Source organism: Peromyscus leucopus, unplaced genomic scaffold, assembly GCF_004664715.2.
Source record: "Peromyscus leucopus breed LL Stock unplaced genomic scaffold, UCI_PerLeu_2.1 scaffold_1445, whole genome shotgun sequence".
NCBI classification, from domain to species: Eukaryota; Metazoa; Chordata; class Mammalia; order Rodentia; family Cricetidae; genus Peromyscus; species Peromyscus leucopus.
Window position 1 is genome coordinate 47633 of NW_023504606.1, and position 20965 is coordinate 68597.

A 20965-nucleotide genomic window follows, 5' to 3' on the forward strand; every position below is an offset into this window, starting at 1 on the left:
CAAATACAGAGGAACATCAAAATTCTCTTCAAGAATAATTCTTGAAGAATTATTGGAGATAATTCTCTCGATAATAATCACGTGTAACTGAATATAAGTGTTTGCTAAAGATCTTATCAAATCCTTTATAGTCACATTTTCTTTGGTATGAGTTTTTTTTTTTTATAGATGTTCAAGATGTAAAGTTATATTCACAGGCTTTTATACAGCAATTACACACTAATAGTAATACATTTCTAGGGTTTCTCTCCAGTATGTGTTCTTTCATGCATTGGAAAAATACTGTGTTATGCACAGGCTTTACCACACTGATTACATTCATAGGGTTTCTCTCCAGTATGTGTTCTTTTATGCAATTGAAGATGGCCATGTTGTGCAAAGGCTCTACCACACTGATTACATTCATAGGGTTTCTCTCCAGTATGTGTTCTTTTATGCAATTGAAGAGCACTGCTTTGTGCAAAAGCTTTACCACACTGATTACATTCATAGGGTTTCTCTCCAGTATGTGTTCTTTTATGCAATTGAAGAGCACTGCTTTGTGCAAAGGCTTTACCACACTGATTACATTCATAGGGTTTTTCTCCAGTATGTGTTCTTGTATGCCTTTGAAGATTACTATGATTTCCAAAGGCTTTAGTACATTGATCACATTCATAGGGTTTCTCTCCAGTATGTGTTCTTGTATGTCTTTGAAGATTACCATGATGTCTAAAGGCTTTAGCACATTGATCACATTCATATGGTTTCTCTCCACTATGTGTTCTTTTATGCAATTGAAGAACACTCTGGCGAGCAAAGGCTTTACCACACTGATTAGATTCATAGGGTTTCTCTCCAGTATGTGTTTTCTGATGGCTTTTAAGATTACCATGTTGTGCAAAGGCTTTACCACATTGATTGCATTCATATTGTTTCTCTCCCTTTTGACTTCTTTCATGCCTATAAGAATAATTAAAAAATGTAAAACTTTACCACAATTATTACACTGTTACATCTTTATTTCTCTAAGAATTTTTCAGTTTGTTGTACATGTAAAAAGCAATCAAATCTTAAGGTTTTATCACTTTGCTTAGACTCATATTGTTCTCCTTCAATAAGGATTATTTTCCACATTTGGAGATGCCTGTTATGGTAACCAACTTTATTACAGGACTCACATTTATGGGATCTTTTTTCTCAAGGAGATTTTTTCATATATATGAAAAGAACTGGAAGAATTCAGACTTTCTCCCTACTTATTTCATCAATATATTTTTTATACGGTGAATCCTAGTATATTTTCAAAGTGAACCAGGGAAAACAGAAGTATTACATCTTCTCACTACTCATAGGGCTTCTCATCAGTTTGTTTGCTGATGTATTCTCTTTTAAGCTGGGAAATCAATTACCTGTAAACTTGAATCACATTTAGCAAGGCTACTCAACATGGGACTACTGCATAACTTATAATTGTTCTGAGATGTACAAGGATACATTTCTTCTTTCCATATCCCTATGTTCATATGTTCCCTATCCAGAGTGACATATGATGTTCCTAGTAATGAAGAATAACAAATACAAGGTTTCTACAATGCCTCTACACTTTTTGACATTTTGTTCCTCATGGACATGTCCTATAGGTTTTAAGGATTCTCCCCTACAATCCTCCCTTAACACTTGAATCTAACAACCCATTTCATTAAACTTAGCAGAGTCAGAACAACTAGACAATAACACTAGCTATACTATGGACTACTTGCTTATTAGAATGTTTTGGACATAGACTTATAAATTCAATGTGTATACCTTTGGTAGTATGAGTGATATGAATCTAAATGAATTGGAAATTCTACAGCACAGTTCTGATAGATCTATGATTCAAATGCTGATTTCTGTTAAGGCATTGATTGCTTGTCTTTCTTCTCAAAGGAATGACCTACCAACACAATTCACTTACCTACCTTTCAGGTATATGGATTATGAACATCATGAATGTACTTTAAGCTGTGATTATTTACACTGCTGCATTTCTTTAAAACTTAAAAATACATTAAAATATATCCAGAGGCACATTTGTATCAGCTTTCACATGAAAATTACCTTTCATGTTGCTCAAAACTTTGACAATGTTCTTCAACTTCAAGATCGTCCCAATTGTATCCTAAAATAAGATGAGAAAATGTATGAAATATTACAGAAATTTGTGCAAAATTTAAGTTACTATCTTCAGTGATCCTTAGAACCATGCCTGATTTAGTCACCTCATTCTTCCGCATTCTCAATCAGAATTACCAAAGAGCATCAATAAAGAAGAAACAGTTGTTGGTTTATTTTAAAATGTGGAGGAAAATTTACCTATACAGTGAGGTTCATATATGTTTCCAGCATCACATCTTTATAGAGATTCTTTTGGGAAGGATCCAGCAATGCCCACTCCTCCTGAGTGAAGTTGACATGCACATCATCATAGGTCACGGCATCCTAAAATATGCCATACATAAGTATGCCATGTATATGTATAAAACAAAAGCATGATACTGGCAACATTGTAAATGCATGCTACTTTGACAATATGGTCATATAATTCTGGTGCTTCCCACACTTATTGTACAACCCAGACATTACAATATAATCATCAATTTTTTTTTAGAATGAAACAGAATATGTGGTTTGCTTCTATTTTTGCTGAATGCTTTGAATGGGATATCACTTTGCAAGAGAAATGCTTATTAACAGACATAGAGATACAAGTAAACACATCAGCTGTACTGAGTATACATAAGAGAAACTGTATGAATAATAACTAACTACAAAAAAAAGATGAGTAAGTTTAGTGTATTGGCTCATGCCTTTAATCGCAGAACGCGGAAAGCAGAGGCAGTTATAGGTACTTCTAGGCTGAAAGTTAGCCTAGTCTATGCAGTCAGTTCCAGGACAGCAAGAAGTGAATATTAAGAACCTGTCTGCACTGCAAACATCAATCAAATGTACAAAAAAGATAGGATAAACACAGAGACTTTTTTTTAATGAAGTTGCTACAAAGAGTTAGGCATTCACTCCAGTTCTGTATTTATCTTCAAGAAACCTGAATTGCTCTAGTTTAAACTGTAGTTTAAAAAAATCTTACTAAAAAAAAGAACTGTTTATTGAAACAGTTTCAAATAGACAGATGATAACATTAGCAATATCACCATTGATTATAAACACAGGGCTGTAGCTAGAGTTTTCTTGCCTTGTCCAGAATCAGGACAAATCTTTCTCACCAACCAGTCCCACAGCCGCTCAGACCCAACCAAGTAAACACAGAGACTTATATTGCTTACAAACAGTATGGCCATGGCAGGCTTCTTGCTAACTGTTCTTATATCTTAAATTAATCCATTTCCATAAATCTATACCTTACCACATGGCTTGTGGCTTACCGGTGTCTTCACATGGTGCTTGTCATGGCGGTGGCTGGCAGTGTCTCTCTGCCTCAGCCTTCTGCTTCCCAGAATTCTCCTCTCTCCTTGTCCCACCTACTTCCTGCCTGGCCACTGGCCAATCAGTGTTTTATTTATTGATCAATCAGAGCAACAGATTTGACATACAGACCATCCCACAGCACTTCCCCTATATTTTTTTTTCAAAAAGGAAGGTTTTAACTTTTACACATCTCCAAAGCTAGCTTGGTATATTTGGGGATTTGGGCGTAGTCTCTCTTACTACTTCCTGCTGGAGGGAGGCACTGTATCTTATGGGGACACAAAGAAAATTTTAGGATTATGGAGTAGTCCGTGAGGCTGTATCGTCTGAGCCTGTTGCCTTGAAATGATTCTGGATGTTGGATCATCTGGGCCATGGTGTCATCAGAGACCTTTCAGGTGGTCTTGGCTGGTCAAACCTAATGTATCTTAATCTGGAACAAATCCATAGCCTCTGGCTTTCTGTAGAAACACAAGCAGAGCCACCTTTCTAATGCAACATATCCTTACATGCAAATTTTGAAGTCAAGGTACCCTTAAAATATACATTTTGGCATAACTCAACAGCTTTTACAATCAAATGTTTTTCTTCAGTTACAAATATCAAAGAGAACATAATCCAAATTCTCTGTGTGATAGTCATCTTTATGTGGTTTATTTTTTATATTACCTTAAGCCTATTGCTTTATACTGCAGCCTTTTATGCCTGAAACCCGCCATGATAGCTCAAACACACAGGCTGCTGCTAACTTGAGAGAAACAACTAGGAATTGTTTTTAGCTCCGTTTTAGAATCTTTTTTCTCAGGTTTTAGGTGGAAACTCTTGCCAACATGTTGGGTGCCATTTGTAGTTAGAGTTTTCCTGCCTTGCCCACAGTCAGGACAAATCTTTCTCACCCGCCAGTCCCACAGCCACTCAGACCCAACCAAGTAAACATAGAGACCTATATTGCTTACAAACTGTATGGCCATGGCAGGCTTCTTGCTAACTGTTCTTATATCTTAAATTAATCCATTTCCATAAATCTATACCTTGTCATGTGGCTTGTGGCATACCGGTGTCTTCACATGGTGCTTGTCATGGCAGTGGCTGACAGTGTTTCTCTGCCTCAGCCTTCTGCTTCCCAGAATTCTCTTCTCTCCTTGTCCCACCTACTTCCTGCCTAGCCACTGGCCAATCAGTGTTTTATTTATTGATCAATCAGAGCAACAGATTTGACATACAGATCATCCCACAGCACAGGGCAGTTCAGATGACTCAAAGTTAAGAGCTTTTGCTGTTCCTTCATATAGATGGGTTCAATTGCCAGGACTTAAATGGGGAAATCACACAACTGTTCATTATTTCAAGCTCATGGATTCTAAGACTGTCTTTTGACTACTGCTAGGGCCACATATATGTGTGGTGCATATCCATGTATACAGGCAAAAAGAATCATAATTATTTTTAAAAAATCAAAACAAACACAATGAGCAAGAGGAATGTCACACACATGTAATTTAAAGGCTCAGAAGACCCAGGCACTAGTTCTGTCCTGAATATTGCCATCCTGGGAAAGAGACTGATATCCTCTGCCAAATTTTAAAATTAAAGCTGGGGATAAAGCTCAGAAAAACAGCACAAGTTTGACATGTACAAAAATGTATACTCTAGGCCAATCACCCAATAATATCTATTAAAAAAACCTGGAATTTTGACCAACCTTTAATGTAAGCTTATAGAAGAAAGAGTCAGATGAATCTCAGAGTTTAAGGCCAGGCTGGTGTATAGAACTATGTTTAGGACAATCAGGGTGACTCAGACAAAGTATATCATCGGAAACAAATATAAAAACAGCAAAATTTAAAAAAAATCATGCTAGAAAATGGCTTAGCATTGAATACTACTTTGTTTGGTTGCATCTTATGTGATTTAGTAATACCATCTATAGGTGTTGAAGTCATGACAGTACAAGAAGAAATATGGTTGATTGATTTTAACCACAACATAATAGAAACCTAGAAAAGAAAATGAGTTGAGGCTATGGAGATACATATCATACCCTCCCCCATGAGATATTTCCTCCAGAGAGGTTCTTCCTACTTAAGGATCTAAAAGCACCCCAGAGAAAGCTCCCAAGGAGGGACATATGTTCAAATACGTCATTCTATCTGGGATCTTTTCATACAGTCAACTAGATTTTGGCCCACATCACTATAGGCTCAGGATTATCCATGATCATTTAGCCAACTCAATAATCCTCCAAGTCTGCAACACCTCTACATTGTTCAAATGTCCAAAGTCTCTTTTGACACTCAAGATAAATTCTTGACTGTGTCATCTTATAAAATCAGAAAACAATTTAAATCTTTCCAACAAGTAAATGGCAGAGAAAACCCATTCCCATTCCAAAGGAGAGTAACTGAGACATAATGAGGAAAGATTGGACAAAGAGAAGACTGAAACTAAGCAGGGCAACAATCAAATCTAGTAGTTCTGTGTCAGACACATGGGGCTTCATTTTCAAAGGGCTTAGATGACTTTCAACCCACAACTTCCCATACATCTCTCTCTTTGGTTACTTCCTCTCCATATATGCAGCTATCCATGGAAGATGTCTCATAGCTTAAGCATCTCAACATCTTATGGTCTCCAAATGCGACCCAGCCTGCATCCTCATAGTATCATGCAATGAACTTAGACAGTGTCCTCACTGGAGCTCTGACCATACCAAACACACATGGCAATAACAGTGCTGATCTGAAAACCCAGACTAACAATGTATGAACTTAAATTTTGAATCATTCTGGTTTCTAGAACCAATTCATCAATGATTCCCCCAAATTTGGCTTCTAAGTTCTGATGGCCCCTACCATGCTTGGATCAGAGCTGCAGCAGGGTTTGTATGAAGTTCCTTCCTGGGACTGGGAATCACTTTGCCTAATGCCTCCATTAACTCATGGTATAGAAGGATGGATTCTTACCCTTCAGACATCTTGCTAGATTTCCAATGTAGAACAAAGTCCTTCTATATAATGGTTATAATCTTCCTGAAAATTCCTGTCTCTGTTCAGCATTTGACTGTCATCTAAAATATATAGTACTGTTTTACTCTACAACCCATAGACTTTTCATATATTTATGATCCACTTCTTGAATTTTTTCACTGTAATCCTGAATGAATCATAACTAATAGGCACCTGAGAGAGTCATTATTCCATTTAAGAAATCAGCCCCATTATTTTTTTTAATGCTTCCTTAATCATTTTCTTGGGAACATGGCATAATAAGAAAGGCTAGGTGCCAAAATATCATACAAATGACCTCTATCTTAATTCCTACTGTAATCCTATGTCCTCTACCCCAACTGTTTACAGTACCTTCAACAGTACTTTATTCTAAATACTACAAGAATGACCAATGAAGCTCTGTGTACAGCGTTCTATGTCCTTTTCTATCTAAATTTTGTTATCTTTAATATTTCTCCAAAAGTCATCATTCCCAGGACCTTTGAATAACAAAATCACTTTTGGTTTATCACATTCTGTTATAACTTAAATTTTTCTTGCTCTGATTCAATTATCTAAACAAAAGCACCTCAGGTAAAGGATGTGCTTATTTGGCTCATTCTTCCATCATTGTGGGAGCTTAGGTTATAATTCAGTCTAGCAACTGAAGGCAAAAACCATGAGGAATATTCATTTCCTGGCTTTCTCTCTTACTTGGTCATTATCTAATGCTTAGTTTACTGTCTTATCCAGTGCAGGCAAACTTTCTTAGGGATATTGCACACTCAGTGGAAGGGCCATCACCCATCAATCATCAATCAAAAAAATCTCTCAAAGACTTAGCAACCAGCCATTCTGATGGGGAACATCCTCAACTGATGTTGTCAAAGGTAGCTGTAGAATGTGAATTATTGACATTAATTAAGATAATAATATGTGAGAAGATTTTAAAAAACAAAAACAATATATCAACTATGCCAATAACTTAAGTAGATAAAATGCAACCATTAATGATAATAACAACTAGAAATACATATATGCTAAAAATAAGGAAATACAACTTTCTAGGAGCAAGAAAAGAAAGCTTAATTTTTTCCTCCACAGAAAGTTGCTAAACCAATAAACTCAAGAAACCCCTGACATAATGGATCAGTTTTCCAGAAAATAAAAATAGGTGAAGGTTCATCATTTTCCAGAGAAAGAAATATGACTAGATTATACACAGTGGGACTGAATCCTGTACTCAGTTCATGAGTTGGCTATTTGAAACCTGGGGTTTATACAGGGACACTTGGCTCAGCCAGGGAGGAAGGTACTGGACCTACCTGGACTGAATCTACCAGATTGAACTCAATCCTCAAGGGAGTCTTTGCCGTGGAGGAGATGGGAATGGGGGGTGGACTGGGGAGAAGGCAGAGGGGGGGCCAGAGGGGGCAGAACAAGGGAATCCATGGCTGATATGTAAAATTAAATTAAATTATAAAACAATATTAAAAAAATAATCACAAAACATAGATGGTACCACTGACAAAAGAAGATAGAGAGGCAGACATACAAATATAACATTGTCACTTGAACAAGAAATATTACATTTTAAATGAAAATTCAAATCAAAGAAAACACTAACACTCACCTTGTGCACTGCAGTTCTTGCCTTCACCAATAATAGAAAATGGGGTCAGTGGTGGAAGATACCTTTAATTCCAGCATTTGAGAGGCAGTGCCAGGAAGGTCTCTATGAGTTTGATGCCAGACTGGACTACAGAGTGAGATCCAGGACAGACACCAAAACTACATAGAAAAACCTTGTCTCAAAACACAAAAAAATGGGTTGGGTGAGAAGGACTCTCCCACCAAAATTGGATAGACTTCCTTGAATTCTGATATTTCTACATTGTAGAAAATAGTTTTGGCTCTTAAAGTTATATAATTCTCTATTGGTAATGAAAAGGATGTCTGTTAGATCATTTAGAAATGATTTTCTTTCCTATGATTGAAGATTAGTTGTAAATCTGCATCAGAGTGGGAAAATGGAAAATTTTGAAACAAAATGAAAGATAAAAGCTTTTTAAATAAATATTGTGTGATTTCTATTCTATACCTAAAGCAACCTGATTTCCTCTAATTCTTTTATAAGTCATAAGGGCTTTTGAAAACAAATCTAGCCATATTTTATGTGTATATCTGTGTGTGTGAAAGAGCATATTTTCCATGTGTACAGATGACACAACAAAGAGCATATCAGGTCCCCTGGATCTGGGAATATCAAATAGTTACAAGCCTAAAAACTTGGGTGCTGGTATCTAAACACCCCAAGAAGAATACTTGCAGAGTGACATGCACAGCCCACATAGTACTTTTTATCCAATAAACTGAAAGTCTTTCACAGATTAACCACAACAGAAACCTAAATAAGGAAATAAGGAAATGAATAATCCCTGGGAACCTAATGAATCGGTATTAAGATGTTGGGTATGGGATCAGGTAGGCTACCTTCAGACTTTCCCAACTCTCTGTTACTCAAGACAAAATACTCAGGGTCACCCCAAGGCTGAAACAGAACTGCAGCTTTTCCTTTCCCTTTCCATGTCCCCTCTGAATTCCAAAAACCATAGCCACCTCCCCCCTACTCACTTCATATCTGAATCACATCACTCAAATGGGCAGACACTCCTGGCTCAATTATTTGCTACATCTTCTAGAATGCCAGTTAAATTGCCTGCAGATCTACCACACTGTCACTTACCCTAGACCTTATTCCAAAAGTTGCCCTTACCACTGGAGTAGAATGCCAAGGCATCTTCCCCTCTGCCCTCTCCATGCCTTCTGTGGATCCCTAATATCAGTTCCTCTGCATTTATTTTCCCCAGCTTCCAACACCACCAAGGCTTTTTTCTCCCTTGAACACAACAGCCAAGAAGGCCAGGACAAAAGGCAATACTCACTCAACACATACTCTGAAACTCCAAAGAAAAAAGAGAAACCCAGAAACAAAACTCCAATCAAACCAAGATGATGTTAGAAACTAGCACCTAGATTAATAATCACCCTAAACCCAGATGCTGAGCATAAGAACATAGTAATAGTCAGAGCAACATGGAACCAATAGAGTTCAGCTATACTATCACAGTGGGCCTTAAATTTTCTTTTCTTTTTTTTAAGATTTATTTATTTTATATATACAGCATATATGACTGCAGGCCAGAAGATGGCAACAGATCTCATTATAGATGGTTGTGAGCCACCATGTGGTTGCTGGGAATTGAACTCAGGACCTCTGGAAGAGCAGTCAGTGCTTTTAACCTGTGAGCCATCTCTCTAGCCCCCTAAATTTTCTAACATAGCAGAAATACAAGAAAAAGACCTTAAAATAAATCTATATGGTGATGATAGAGGTTCTTAAAAAGAAAATAAATAAATACCTTAAATAAATTCATTAAAGCACAAACAGACAATTGGAGGAAATCAATAAATTCCTTCAAGAAAGTTAGAATAACAAAAACAATTGCAGTAAACCAATAAATAACTTAATAAAGCCAAGATAAACCAACAAATAGATGAAGGAAACAAAACTGTTTACAAAATGAAAATGGAAACAGAAACAATAAAGAAAACAGAAACTGAAGGAATTCTAGAAATGAAAAATTTAGGACTGCAAACAGTACAAAAAGTACAGAGGCAAGATTCACCAATAGAATAGAGAGATGGAACAGAGAAGCTCAAGCACTGGGGATACAGTAGAAGAAATGGATACATCAGTCAAAAAATGTTAAATATAAAAATTACTTGATGCAAAAAAAATTCTGGGACATTATGCAGAGACCAAACCTATGAATGACAGGAAAAGAAGAAAGAGAAAAAACCCAGCTCATATGTCCAGAAAATATTTTCAATAAAATCATATAATAAATGTTTCCTAAGTTAAAGGAGGTGCTCATGAAGGCACAAAGAAGCATGCAAAACACCAAATAAATTGGGTCAGAGAAGAAAGATCCCTTGTCACATAATTAGCAAATCAATAAACATACAGATCAAAGGAGAATATTAAAAGCTGCAAATGAAAAAGACCAAGTAACATATAAAGACAGACTTATGAAAATTGCACCGGACTTATCAGTGGAGATTCTAAAATCCACCAGCTCTTGGACACATTGATGCAAGCTCCAAGTAACCACATATGCCATGCCAAATTATTATATCCAGAAAATTTTCAATCACCATAAGTGAAGAAAATGAGATATTTCATGATAAAGTCAAATTTAAACATTATATACATATCAATCAAGCCTTACAAATGGTAGTAGAAGAAAAAAATCCAACACAAGGAAGCTAGATATACACATGGAAACACAGTAAATAAATAATATCACATCAGCAAAACCAAAAGAATGGAAACGCATGCACACACACCCCCACACACACAGAAACTAACATAATCTCATTCACATGCTATCATCACCACCAATAACAAGAACAAAATAAGAGATATTAATAATCATAATTCCTGATATCTCTCAATATTAATAGCCTCAATTCCCCCAATGGATTCACAAATTAAGAGTATAGATTCAAAAACAATATCTATCATTGCATGGCATACAAGAAACCCACTTCAAAATCAAGGACAGATATGTGGCACAGTCATATCTGAATGGAATGGCAGAAGTCATAAAGCCAGCACAGCTGCTTGACAAAGATCCAGCAAAGCTGAGCCACATGATGGCTTCCATGTCACCTTTGGTTTTCATCTCCACCTGTTACTTTTAATATTTGTACAACTTGAGGATATTGGGTTGATGGAAAATTCCTTATGAATCATTTATGCCTTCTCTTAGGAATGTTGTACCTAAGCTTATCCAGGATAGTCCTGAACATAGTATCCCCCCACCACCACCACTCTGAGGGAGATATCCTTATCTACTTGAAGGTCTTCCTTACACCTTGGACATTGTGACACATAAAAAGCCAGAGGTCTCTTTATTAGGCTATGAGACATTCTTGAAACATCTGTCCTTCTATTTACACTGGAACAAGATATTCAAAACAAAGTAAAATTCAAAAGGTCAACAAGATTCAGTGGGCTGGAGGAATTGTCTGCAGTTGAGATTACAAGGCTCTTCCCACTGAACACTCAGACAATTATGTGGCATACAACCGCCCTACACAAAGACATATTGATGAGCAACGTGTGGAGTGGAAAGATAATAAAAGTATGAGGTGTTAGGACCTCCCTCTCTTAGAAGTTAGCTCATGTAGAGCCACTATAATGTCTTATGACCAAGAAACAACAGAATGCCAGGAATAGACATATAGACAAATTCTATAAGGTTATAAATGTGAACATTGATTGTATTATGGCAGAATTGGAATAATAACGACAGCAGTTTTAGCCTGAGGATTTTTCCTGGGCATTCTGACCACTAAGAGTTAATAATACATTGCTTGAGACATGGCAAAATGCCCAGGGTGGTTGAAGATTTTCTTTTGGTCTAGTGTCCTTGAAGCAACCAAAGAAACCAGCCTGAGCACAGGCTGTCATATGCCTCTAGATTCTAAAAAATTGGGTTTTGGGGTTAATGAGTAATAATGATAACTCTGTTTTTTAATGATGCCAAAACTAAAGGGGAAATAATTGGAAATGATAACTCTGTTCTATCATAGTTTATTAATGATGACTAAAAGATGAGCAAAAGGAAGTGAGACACATGTCCCAAATCAAAAATGATATCATCTATGTTTTGGAACATCATGAATGCATCCCTGCTAACTAAATTCTGTATAAATAAAAAAAAAACTCTGGCTGCTAGTCAGTCAGGCTGCAAGATTGTCCTGACCACCATGGCCTGGCTTACTTCTTTCCATGCTGACTCCTTACACCCTCTGCAGGACTCATCCACCACCAGGGATGACTCCTGGCACATATTAATGAAAAATAAAGGCTGGGCAAAACATTTCAATCAATTGGAACTAAGAAGCAGGCTTGTATAGCCATTTTAGTATCTAGCAAAATAGATGTCAGTCAAAAATTAATCAAAAGAGTTGGGAAATATACTCCACATTCATCAAAGAACAAGTCCACAAATATGACATTTCAATTGTTAATATCTATACCCCAAATACAAGGTCACTCACTTTTGTAAAAGAAACACTTGTACAGATTAAATGACACATTGACTCTCACAAAGTGTTTGACAGTGGTAGACTTCAATACTCTACTCTCACAAATGGACATGTCATCCAGATGAAAACCAAACAGAGAAATATTAGAACTCATGGATTTTATAAACCATATGAATCTAATAGATGCTAGAGAATATTCTACCCAAAGAAAAACAATCCACCTTATTCTAATCACTACATGGAATTCTCTCCAAAGTTGATGACATACTTGGATACAATTCAAGTCTCAACATATACAAGAAAATTGAAATAATGACTGTGTCCTATCAGAGCACTATGGATTACAGCTGCATATTAAATCCAAGCAAACAAAAAACAGAAAGCTTACAAACTCATGGACAATGAACAAATCTCTACTGAAGAATATGGGTCAAGGCAGAAATCAAGAAGAAATTAAAAACTTTCTAGAATTCAAGGAAATAATTATGCAAACTACCCAAAACTTAGGGAGACAACAAAAGGGTGACATGAAGAAACTTCATAGAAGTGTGAATCTACATAAAAGTAAAAAGAATGAAGAATCTCATTCTAGCAACTTAACAGACATATGAAAACTCTAAAACAAAAATAAGTAAGCATACCTAAGAGGAGTAGACAGGAAGAAACTATCAAATTGAGGAATAAAATCAACAAAATAGAAACAGAGAAAAATACAAGGAATCAATGAAAAACAGATTTGGTTCTGTGAGAAAAGCAAGACAGACAATTCCTCATCAAAAGCTAAAAGACACAGAGAGAATATTCTAATTAATAAAATCAAAAAGAAAACTGACCCTTAAAAATCTGAAGATTGCAAAAACAGAAAAAAAAAAAAAAAAAAAAAAAAAAAAAAAAAAAAAAAAAAAAAAAATCTGAAGATTGCAAAAATCAGGATAGACTCCGGAATTCCAATTTTAGTATTCAATAAATCACAGCCCCACTGCTTGATAACCTTGAGATTATTAATGTAATGCAGCACAGATTTCCAGCATTGTGGTAAATATAAGGTGAAAAAATGCCAATTGCCATCATGAACATAAAGAAACAAATACCCAATAAAAGATTTGCAAATGTATTCTAAGAATACATAAAAAAGATCATCCAAACTGATTGAGTGGGCTTCATCCTAGAGAGGCAGTGATTATTCAATATATAAAAATCAGTAAATGCAATCCACCATAAAATATACTGGAAAAAACCTGTATCATCCCATTAGACACTGAAAAAACCTTTGACAAAATCATACATCATAAAAGTCTTGGAGAGATAAGGGATACAAGGTAAATACATAAATGTAATAAATGAAATTTACAGCAAGCCTATAGCTAACAACAAATTAAATGGAGAGAAACTCCAAGTAATTCCACTATAACCTGGAACAAGATAATGCTGTGAACTCTCTATAGCTACTCAATATAGCACTTGAAGATCTAGATAGACTAATAAAACAACTGAAGGACATAAATGAGATACAATTTGGAAAGGAAAAAGTCAAAGTATTGTTATTTGTAGATGATATGATAGTATACATAAGTGAGATTAAATTCCAACAAGGGAACTACAGCTGATAAACACTTTCAGCAAAGTGACTAGATACAAAGGTAACTCAAAAAATTCAGTACCCCTCCTCTAAAAAGTAACAAACTGACTGAGAAAGAAATAAGGGAAACACCCTTCACAATCACCTCAAATATTATAAAACATGTTCAATTAACTCTAACAAAGCAAGCGATATAAGTGTGATAAAAACTTCAAAGTATTTGAAGAAGGAGATTGAAGAAGGTATCGGAGATGGAAAGATCCCCCATGTTCATGGCTTAGCAGGAATAACATAGTACAAAGGCCACTCTACCAACAGCAATCTAAAGATTCAGCACGAACCCCATCAAAATTCAAACACATTTGTTAGAATACCCTGAAAAGACAGTTTGCATATTCATATGAATAACTGAAAGAATGGGATAGCTATAACAATCTTGAACAATAAAAGAACAACATGATATTGTCAGTAAAAAAGACAAGTTGAAAAATGGAATCAAGTTTTTAAGACCCAGACATAAATCCATAAACATGTGGACACCTGCTTTCTGACAACGAAAATAAGAAATATGGAAAGGAAAAAGAGACAGCACTTTCATCAAATGGTGCCTGTTAATCTGAATTTCGGCATGTAGAAGAATTCAAATAGATACATGTTCATCATGCTGAACAAAACTCAAGTCCAATTGGGTCAAAAACCCCAACATAAAACCAGACACACTGAAAATGATACAAGACAATGTGGGGGAAAGCCTTGAACGCACTGGCACAGGAGTCAACTTTCTGAACAGAACACCAAGAGTACAGGCACTAAGGTCAATAATTAATAAATGAGACCTCATGAAGTTGTAAACCTTCCATAAGGCAAAAGACATAGTCAATTAAAGAGGAAGCTTAAGGAATGTGAAAAGATTTTTAACAATTCCATAACCAATAGAGGCCAAATATCCAATATGCAAAGAAATAAAAAATCAAGATATTGAATGCTACAGAATAATCCTTCTGTACATTGTGAATATGTAGTACTCTCAAAGGTTAATTACAAATTGACTGGCCTATAGCTGGGCAGGTAGAGATTGGAAGGGAGAGTCAGACTAGGAGAATTCTGGGAAAAAGAAGTTCAGAGACAGAAGAGTCACCAATCCAACAGAGAGGAATTAAGACACACCAGAAAGGTAAATGCCACAAGTCTCTGGGCTGCACATAGATGGATAGAAATGGTGTAATTTCTGTTATCAGAGGTAATTAGTCACAAGTTTGAGCTGTAGGCTGAGCACTTGTAAATATAAGCCTCAGTGTATTTATTTGTGAGCTGCAACCAGGAATAATACATATATCTACCCTTGAAAATCTAACTAATAAAAAAAATGGAGTTTGGATCTAAGCAGAGAATTCTCAACAGAGGAATGTCAAATACCCAAGAAACACTTGAAGAAATGTTTAAAATCATTGGCCACCAGGGATATTTAAATCAAAATTACTTTTAGATTCCATCTTAGAACTGTCAGAATGGCAAATATGAAAAACCCAAGTGACATGACATGCTAATGAAGAAGTGAAGCAAGGGCAACACAACCTCATTGTGTGTAGGAGTTAATTCTAATACAGACACCATGGAAGTCAATACCATGGTTCTTCAGAAATCTGGGCATCTATCAATCTCAAGACTCAGCTATACCAGTATTGGGCATTCTCAAAGGATGATCCATCCTATCCTAACCTAGTAACTCTTGCTCAACTATGTTCATTTATGAAGATTTATTCATAATAGCCAATAACTAAAAAATAGTGAAGATGTCCCTGAACTGAAGAATATATAAAGAGGACGTGGTACATTTATATAATGTAATATTACTCAACTGTTAAAACAATGACATCATGAAAAAATTAATACCTCACTTCTCATTGCTAATATCAACTACTGTCAGAGTAGGAAAGTTGAAACAACTTCTTGGCCCTCCATTTCTGTGCTGTGAATACAACTGGCTTTGCTCTTCATCTGTGAACTCAGTTCTTGCACAGAACCTCTTCATTTTAAGTTCCCAATATAAGTCAGGGATATTGGAGGAAACTCATTCACCCTTTTATCTTTGTTTTCACACACCAGTCTAGGCCCAGCCTGGAGGCAGTTGCAAGACTATCTTCCAAGACTAGGCAGCAGAGTAAGCATTAAATTTTTAAACAAGTTTCAATTATGTATTGTGAGAGAAACCTCAGCTAGAGAAGACATTAATTTGACCAGTGATTCTCAATCTTCCTAATTCTGAGACCCTTTTATACAGTTCTTCACATTGTAGTGACCCCCACAACTATAAAATTCTTTTAACTACTACCCCATAACTATAATTTTGTTACTGTTATGAATCATAATATAAACAACTGTGTTTTCTGATGGTCTTAAGCAACCCTTGTGATAGGGTTTTTTGACACCCCCAAAGGGAGTCATAATTTGCAGATGGAGGACTACTATTTTAAGCTGACATTAATTAGTTAACTTAATTAATTAATTAACTTACACTTAATTAAAAATAGAATAAAAATTTTAGTGACATAAAAAAACATTAGGAAATAGAAACAAACATTCACTAGAGCACTAATTCATTTAAAGAAAATGAAATTTTAAAATGATACTCATAATTGACTTTAAAATGATAAAAAGAATTGAAGGAATATTAGGCTATGCTGATGTTGAAAAAGAGCAGTCACTTTCCTGTTAGAGAAAACGCCTTTAGTAAGACTTTGTATGACTTTGTCTCATGTAAATTATTAGCTGCTGAGTGCTGTAAGCTGACACAGATTTACAGCCAATGGCCTGTGCCTCAGACCTCTATGCCAACTTTACTGTGTCAACCAGGATTGCACATATCTTCATGGGAGTGTTTGCTAATTGGAAACTAAATACTTAGTAGCTATCCTCCCAAAACTGTGCACACATCAATTCTGTCTGTCTTCATTCACCTGGAAAAAACTAATGCATGCAGGGAAATTACACAGAAAGTCACTCACCATGCCACATCAATCCTTCAGTGTAATGGAGACCCCTGCAGCTCACTGCACTCAACTTCAGTCTATGATCCAGCTATTGTCTACTCTGTTTCCCCTACTGTGAACACAGTATACTGTTCTTCCTCTTCTGGCCTGAAGGGAGGAGCCATGTTCCACACAAAAATCCTTTCCCTGTTCTGCAAGCGACAGTCCACTATGTGACTCCCACTGATAATTTTAGAACTCTATAGTGCTGCAGATGTATAAACCAAGATTTAGGATTAATTAGTCAGGAAGATAGCAAGGGAAATGCCCTGTGATGCTATAGACAGGGTTCAAGTCCACCTCAATCAACATAGAAGGCCTTGTCTCAAACCTGATTTTCAAAAAGACTAGAGATGCCCCTGTTCTAAAATTAACATAGTTTTGTGGCACACCAGACTTAATGTTGGCTGTAACATTGTAATAGTCACTGGAGAAGCATTTAGAGGCCAGGTTTTTAATGGAGGGAATAGGCCTTTCTGCTGGTTATTAATCAAGGTTGTCCCCTTTGTTATGTGAATGTAGCTGGTTTATCCTGGGAAAAAAACACTATCATCTTATTTTACTAATCTCTAATAGGTATGGTTAGCATACTACTTATCTTTGGGATACTGGGACAAGCCCTCCCTTTCGTAAACTCTACTTTGTGACTCGATGTCTCCAAAGAACTGGGAAGCCCTTATACCATCAATTCTATTACCATCAATTCTACTCTTCTACATCACAGGTTAGCAGTGGAGTGCTACTTGACACAGGAGATACTGTTTACAAGCTCCACAAAATTAACTCTGTTGTGCCCAGATCACAGGGACCCCTTAAAGACCACCACAGAGACCAAATCCCATGTTTTAAAATCAAAGAGCCTTGCCGGCGGTGGTGGCGCACGCTTTAATCCAGCACTCGGGAGGCAGAGCCAGGCGGATCTCTGTGAGTTCGAGGCCAGCCTGGGCTACCAAGTGAGTCCCAGGAAAGGCGCAAAGCTACACAGAGAAACCCTGTCTCGAAAAACCAAAAAAAAAAAAAATCAAAGAGCCTTTATTCAAGTTATGGGGCTCAGTCCCTCTGTCTGTCCAATGCAGTGGTGAGAGCAGAGGGCCCTGAGCCCAGGCAGGGTGGGATTTTATTTTATCAAAGCAGAGGCAGGGGTGAGGGGATTTCCTGGGTTCAGGATCCTGATTGGCTGACAAATGTCTAGGGGTATTGTAAAACAAAAATAGGTGTGTGCTAGACTCAAGAACATCTGGCCACCTAATGGTTGGAATGTTAGGTATTTCCTCATCCCTGGGTGGATCCCTGGTGGTATCCCTTTGAGGCTTTTCCTGGATCTGGATGTTAGACTGCCAGTAAGCCTGTCTCAGAAGCCATGTCTATCCCCCTAAGCCTGTCATGGTTGCTGTGTGCTCAAGCTATTTTGGGGCCCCTTCACAAACACCAGTTGTTTCCTAAACCTTAATGTTAAATTTCAAAGTGCAGAACTTTTGGGAGATATGAGATGAACCAGTGGGTTCTGAGTTTGGCAAATCTGTGTTCTATAGCAACAACATTAGCACTAATGGCACCAGCATTTCACAGTGATGTCAACAAGGATATTTCAAAGCACAGTCCTACTCCTGATGCTCTACACAGATGCTGCTGGTGGAGAGAAGTTCTGTACAGGGTAATAGCCTGCCACAGAAATGGCAAAGACCACACAGGACCATGCAGAACCACACTGGAGCCTGAAGGACAAGACAGGATCATGCTGTACCATGCAGGACCAGGCAAGAACATGACAAACTCTGCATCTGGCCACATGCACCCAGCCAGCCATGAGAGGACCCAACATACTGGCTCGCATGACTCACCTGACTGCTAGTCCCAGTCTGGGGATGGCAGGCCCTCACTCACCATGTTGTGGTTTTCCAGCTCACCCATGCTCCCTGCTCAGCTGTTTGCAGCAGCATTCATAACACAGCACACTAAAACACTGGTGCCAGCTTCTCTTCGAACCAAGCCTGAAGCCTGCAGAATGAAGGACTAGGCACAACTTCTGATGGACAGTTTCCTGGAGTACCTGATTGGCTGGTGAGGCCTGAGTGACAAGAGCACCTCCCTAAGGGTTACACTGTGCTTAAAGACACAGCACAATGGTTTCAGACCCTGCCTTCCACCCCAGACAAAGACATTTTCTAGATCAGCAGAGATAAGCGTTTCAATAGCACTTGCTCCTGCTCCAAGAGCAGACCTTGCTGTCTTCTGCTTTCCATAGATACTTCCTCCTTATCCTCTGGGACATAATGTGACCAGCTTGCACACCCCACTACCATAAGTGTAGTGGAGTGACTTCCTGTCTCACAGGTGGAAAGGTGCCCAGAATATTAACAACTAAAGAGAGATTTAAGGACACAAAAATGAGATATTTGTTTGGGGCTCCACACTGAGGTCAGGTGAACTGAAAGTACTTTTGACCTGATTGTCACAGAAAATTCAGACAACCAGGGATGAAAAGCCAGACTAGACCATAAACAAGATAAAAGACTTTCTCCCATCAGAAAGCTGGCTGATGGCTTCATTGCTTTAGGAGTTTTATTCCTGAAATCAAAGCAAACTGTTGGCAAATAAATAATAATAAGGAGTAGTCTTCATGGAAAGTTGAATACTTAGAGAATAATGGAGCAAGGAAGACTGTGTTTATGAACTGTATTGTTAGTAAGCACATCCTCCTCAGTGGGTAGGTGAAAACAAAACACAGCTGCATTAATCAAGATTCTCCACATGATCAGGACTGGCAGAATGAATCTCTACATGTATGTGAAAAGTGGATTTAATACATTGTCTCACAAACTGTGGTCCGTGTTTCCAACAATGGTTGCTATCAAGGGAAATATAAAGAGTCCAGTAGGTGTTCAGTTCATAAGGTTAGAAATCTCAGCTGGTCTTCTGTATACACCAAAAGTCTAAGGCAGTAGATGCTAATGCTGGTAAAAGAATAAACTTGGTAGCCAGAGCTATGGCAAGAAGGAAAAGAGAGCTTCCTGCTTCAATAGTCTTTATTTATGTTAGCTGCTACCAGAAGGTGAGATCCACATTAATGGTGGCTATTACACTTTGTTTGATAGGGTTTTTTGGTGTTTTCAAGACAGAGTTTATCTGTATACACCTGGAACCCATTCTGTAGAACCAGCTGGCCTCAAACTCAGAAAATCCAACTGCCTCTGCCTCCTGACTGCTGGATTTCAAAGTGTACACTGCCAACAAGCTGGTAAAAGTGGATCTTATCACCTCAAATGATCCAGATTAAAGATGGGTCTTTAACTTCAAATCATTTAAGAAAATCCATCATGGGGTACCCAACTCTTTGGATTTTAGTTAATTCTAAAGTTAGTCGGGTTGGCTACCAAGAATAGCTATCACATCAGAAAAGACAGATGAAATAAGAAAGATTTCTTACCTGCAGGAGGCAAGGAGAGCATGGGAGTTATTTCCAAAACAATGCTTTTTCTAAACAAAGGAAGCATTTGTATTTTACTTAGGGAATCTACATGTGTTATTGTAGAGCTCCTGCACTTCTTAAGCATGCTTAGTTTGCAAATCCATTTCTAAACACGATCACAAAAACAGAGGCATTAAGGGACATTCTTGCCTAAAAGTCATGCAGAAACACACACACACACAAACAAAAAAAAAAAAATATATATATAATATAATATATATATATATATATAAAAAAAAATAATGGAAAGAAATGCCCCTGGTGTGTTCATCTTGGAACACAATGTGTTACCTGAAAATTGAGGAAAAGACACTGTGAAAATCACATTGTTTTG

The 20965-nt window shown here is 37.1% G+C and overlaps 1 protein-coding gene across 1 annotated transcript; it reads right to left on the minus strand.

Annotated features, from left to right (window-relative positions):
• Window positions 1-246: 246 nt before the first annotated feature.
• On the minus strand, window positions 247-19073 carry LOC114688859 (zinc finger protein 120-like). Its single transcript, XM_037201799.1, has 4 exons — window positions 19047-19073; window positions 2343-2463; window positions 2083-2149; window positions 247-942 (listed from the first exon to the last, which is right to left on the minus strand). The coding sequence occupies exons 1-4, from the start codon at window positions 19071-19073 to the stop codon at window positions 288-290; spliced, it is 870 nt and encodes a 289-aa protein (XP_037057694.1). The 3' UTR covers window positions 247-287.
• Between the last annotated feature and the right edge of the window lie 1892 nt (window positions 19074-20965).